This window comes from Triticum dicoccoides, chromosome 5B (assembly GCF_002162155.2).
Source record: "Triticum dicoccoides isolate Atlit2015 ecotype Zavitan chromosome 5B, WEW_v2.0, whole genome shotgun sequence".
NCBI classification, from domain to species: Eukaryota; Viridiplantae; Streptophyta; class Magnoliopsida; order Poales; family Poaceae; genus Triticum; species Triticum dicoccoides.
The window spans coordinates 430,507,607-430,511,712 of NC_041389.1; the positions used below are offsets into that span (position 1 = coordinate 430,507,607).

At 45.4% G+C, this 4,106-nt stretch overlaps 1 protein-coding gene across 1 annotated transcript; it reads left to right on the top strand.

The window, feature by feature from the left end:
• The first annotated feature begins 497 nt into the window (after nucleotides 1–497).
• On the top strand, nucleotides 498–2,013 carry LOC119305660. Its single transcript, XM_037582128.1, has 5 exons — nucleotides 498–576; nucleotides 717–796; nucleotides 1,055–1,280; nucleotides 1,490–1,682; nucleotides 1,763–2,013. The coding sequence occupies exons 2-5, from the start codon at nucleotides 741–743 to the stop codon at nucleotides 1,888–1,890; spliced, it is 603 nt and encodes a 200-aa protein (XP_037438025.1). The 5' UTR covers nucleotides 498–576; nucleotides 717–740; the 3' UTR covers nucleotides 1,891–2,013.
• Nucleotides 2,014–4,106: the final 2,093 nt, after the last annotated feature.

The following is a 4,106-nucleotide window of genomic DNA, read 5'->3' on the forward strand; positions in this document are numbered from 1 at the left end:
TCGCTCCAAATGTTAACCTCAGTGCCATCGCCCACCCGCCAGATGTAGCCCTCACGAAACAGTTCTAGGCCATGCAACAGACTACGCCAAGCGTAAGAAATGCCATCTTTTGGAAGTTATGTCCATACGAGTAGTTAGTTCTTAAGGCGCTGCGCTCTGGATATCTCAACAAAGCAATCATATTTTTTGCTTTTGGTTTTTTCGATTCTGCGATACAGTGCACTCTGAGCCGGCCATTTCAGAGCCCCCTGTGCGTTTGCTCGACAGTATGCCGCATAAGGCAACACATAGGAGCTCGCTCCCCAATAGTCCCTCCGAGTCCGGTGATGGGAGAGACACATTTTGGGTCGGGCCGGTTCGTTAGCGAAGGGATCGAACGCGACCGGCCCAATAGGACCTCCGAGTCCGAGAGATGATGTGGTTGACCTGGTGGCTGGGCCTGCCATCATTATTTACTTCCGTCGCTGAAACGCAACGAGGGATTTCTTGTAGGGAAACACTTCCAATCTCAACCGCAACCCTCTTCGCCAAGCGCGGGGAATTGCTCTTTAGCCCTGTTGTTCGACCAGGTCTTGGGTGAGTCCCTCTCTCGCGACCCCTATCTCTGCGTACGGGTTGATCTAGTTTGTGATTCTCTCTCGCGATCCCTATCTTTGCATGTGCGCTCATCTGGTTTTGTTTGATAATCCTCGCTAATTTACGATTCGTCTGTGAAGTAACGGAGAGACTGCTCGGCGGTCATGTCCGTAACCAGGGTGGTAACCGCTGCTTCTCTGGAAGGTGCCCAGTATTACCCGTATGTATGCAGCAGCCATCTTATCTCATATATTATTTTTCATGATTCATAATATGGTTTACTATATTTTTTTTATACAATCCCAATTTTAGTTTAAAACTTAAAATATCTAAACATCACAACCGTTAAAGTAGTAAGTTAATAGAGCTGATTCATGCAAACTCTCAAATTCAACTATCCTTTTGTTGCAACCATACTAGTAGTTGTTGATTAAGCTTTAATACGTTAATTTCCCCTCTCTTTTTTTTCCTATTGTAGTTACGACACACGATTGGAGACATGGGAGGATCCCACTCCTGGATCGTCGACCTCAACAAAAACTCTGGAGGAAATGACTGCTGACTGCATTGCGGCCACCAGGCTTAGGAATAGCCTCCGGCCCAAGAGTCCAACCCGTGCGGATATGTGGAGACGCAAGCAAGATCGTGAACGCAAGACCTTGGTCTCCGGGCTCAACGCCTACGCCAAGCAAAACAATATGCAGGTTAACACAAATAATATTTTATCTACAACCACCCAAATTAGTAACTTACATTTAGTTATTTTGAAGTTACACTTGCAATTTGGAATTTACTATATAGAGCTAGATATATTATACACACTTTGTTCCTAAATACAAGATGTTTTGGCAGTTTAAAACTGCCGAAACGTCTTACATTTAGTACTAATTAAGGCATGCCATTCATATTTCAGCCAGATGAGCTGGAGTTTGTGGAAGTGAAAGGGAGGGCTCAAATTCTTGAAGGCTCAACAGAATATCTGCACTTTAACTTTTTGGTGAAACAAGTGGATGGCACAACAAAGTTATTTTTTGCTGAGATAAATGCCTACTGTAGGGGGGAGAAGGATGTTTATCTATGCACCTCTTTGGTACAAAGTGACTGTGGTATGTATATTTGTATTGTTTTCCCTTCTATTTGTTGTTGGTCATCTTGAATGCTGATACATTTTTTGATATCTTTGAAGGTCCTTGTTTCGGGTGTATCCGAGATAGAGATCTTAAGCACCCCACTAGTGGTGCCTATTTGGCTGGTCGCAAGTATCCACATTACATCCGCGAGGAGATTGACAGTGATGATGATGATTATATGTAAATTATTGTGTCTTGATCACTCCGAGTGTGTAGTCCATTAGGAAGATCTCTATTGTTTGAGTTCCCTCTCGCAAAGGGGTGATCTGTTCTAATGCCTTCTTTTAGAACTGTGTATGACTGAAGCAAAAGGATAATTATATATCTAAAAAATTCTATAATAATGAAGTTATCTTAACCATTTAAGTCAGAATCACCCAGTTTAGAATAGCCACACTTTTTGTTTGGTTGAGTGATTGGGGACAAGCCAAACTTTTGGGATACTCACCACCAGTTTTGCTTTAGACGAGGCATGAGAGTAGGTATACTACATTACCCCCTCAATTGATGCCATTTGAGCAATATAGCATAGATTAGGAGAAATGTTTTTTATAAAAGGAAATACCAAAGGGTATTTTAGATCTAAAAGGGATTGTACGTTGCATGTCCGAGATTGAAAATTGCATCGAACCAAGTAGAGGAAGGGCACACTTGCAACCCTTGTCATACCATGCTTTAACAACAATAGCGCTTGCCATGTCCCTAGAAATCCCCCAGCATCGGTTGGAGGATACAGAAATCCCTTGGCATCGGTTGGAGCATCATCCTATGCAACCCAAGCTTGCAAACCACCGGTCCAAGGTGTTTGGAGAAATCAGAACATATCACAAAACTAAACGAAAGGAGATGACGAAGTCACCCCATCAATAGTCGGCCAATTGATCTCCTTAATAGACAAATCATCCGCCAAGATCTACAGAGAGCCAACGGATCTAGCGACAAATGTTCTCATAGTCGGTGCCGGATCGGACGCCTTTGAGATGGGAAAAGGCTGGAGAGACCTTATCTCGACACATCGTTGTCGCTACCACCTCATCGAGGCCGCCAGGGAAACAAATTTAAGGAAAAAAAGTAACATACAGGTCTCCACTCCCCCCACTGAACATACAAGAGGGGGGGGGGGCAAGGAGGCGTCATGGAGGAACCTCTAGCAGCGATGGGTCGCACCACTGAATGGTCTCTGAAGCTGTCGGAGTTTGACATCAAGTTCAAAAGCACCATGTCATCAAGAGCAGAGTACTACCAGAGTTCATTGCTGAATGGACCTCCACCCCTCCTGAAGATCCTGAGCCCACTTCCCTAACTGGGAAGGAAGATGAGGATGAGTGGGTAATGTACTTTGATGGTTCATTCTCACTAGAACGAGCGGGAGCTCGCGTCATGCTGGTCTCCTCAACTGGTGAACACCTCAAGTACGCTATCCAGATGCTCTATACCGGCCCTAAAGCAACCAACAATACCGCATAGTATGAAGGTTTGCTTGCCGGTCTACGAGCATCAATTGGATTGGGCATAAAGAAGCTAATAGTCAAAGGCGTCTCTCAACTGATCAGAAGGCAACTCAACATGGATTATCAATGCACGCAGATGGAAGGATATGTGGATGAAGTGAGGAAAATGGAAAGCCACTTTGATGGTTTGCGCATGGAGTACATCCCTCGTACTCAAAACTTCGCTGCAGATGAACTGTCAAAGTTGGCTGCCCGGAAAGGACATGTGGAACCAGGTATTTTCGTCTCAAGACTCCATCAGTGCTGCCCTATGCCCGCAAAAGCCAGAAGCCTAAGGCCACAACCTGGGAGGATTCCTTCCCCGGATGAGATGCCTCTCGACACACCTGGAGATGCAACTTCAGCCAACAATGTTGTGTGTGCCGCCAAAGCACATGCCCCAGACTAGGAAGCAAAGATCACTCATTATCTCCGGGAAGATGAGTTACTCGGAGATCTTGAGGAAGCTGAAAGGGTAGCTCATCAAGCCGACATGCACGTCTTTATGGAGGGAAACCTCTATCGAAGATGTCCAAATGGACTGAAGCTTTTGTGCATACCAAAGGAACAAGGATGAGCTCTCCTGCAAGACATTCATGAAGGCGTGTGCGAGATCCATATTGGGTCACGGGCACTCATAGGCAAGGCATCCCGTCAAGGACTCTACTAGCCTATAGCTTTAAATGATGCAGAAGAGTTGGTCCATACCTCCAATGCATGCCTATTTCACTCCAAAGAGATCCATCAACCAGTGCAGACTCTGCAAATGATTCCTCTCGCATGGTCGTTTGCGGTGTGGGGATTAGACATCCTCGGTCCTTTTTCCCGTGAAACCAGGGGCTTTGAGTACTTGTACATTGTCATCAACAAGTTCACAAAGTGGCCCGAGGGTCGAGCCTATCAGGAAAGC

Bases quoted from the DNA above. Each gene is read 5' to 3' on its own strand.
- LOC119305660 (XM_037582128.1), top strand. From the start codon at position 741: ATGTCCGTAACCAGGGTGGTAACCGCTGCTTCTCTGGAAGGTGCCCAG. The intron at 797-1,054 runs GTATGTATGCAG...TTCCTATTGTAG, and splicing joins GAAGGTGCCCAGTATTACCC to TTACGACACACGATTGGAGA. The intron at 1,683-1,762 runs GTATGTATATTT...ATATCTTTGAAG, and splicing joins TTTGGTACAAAGTGACTGTG to GTCCTTGTTTCGGGTGTATC.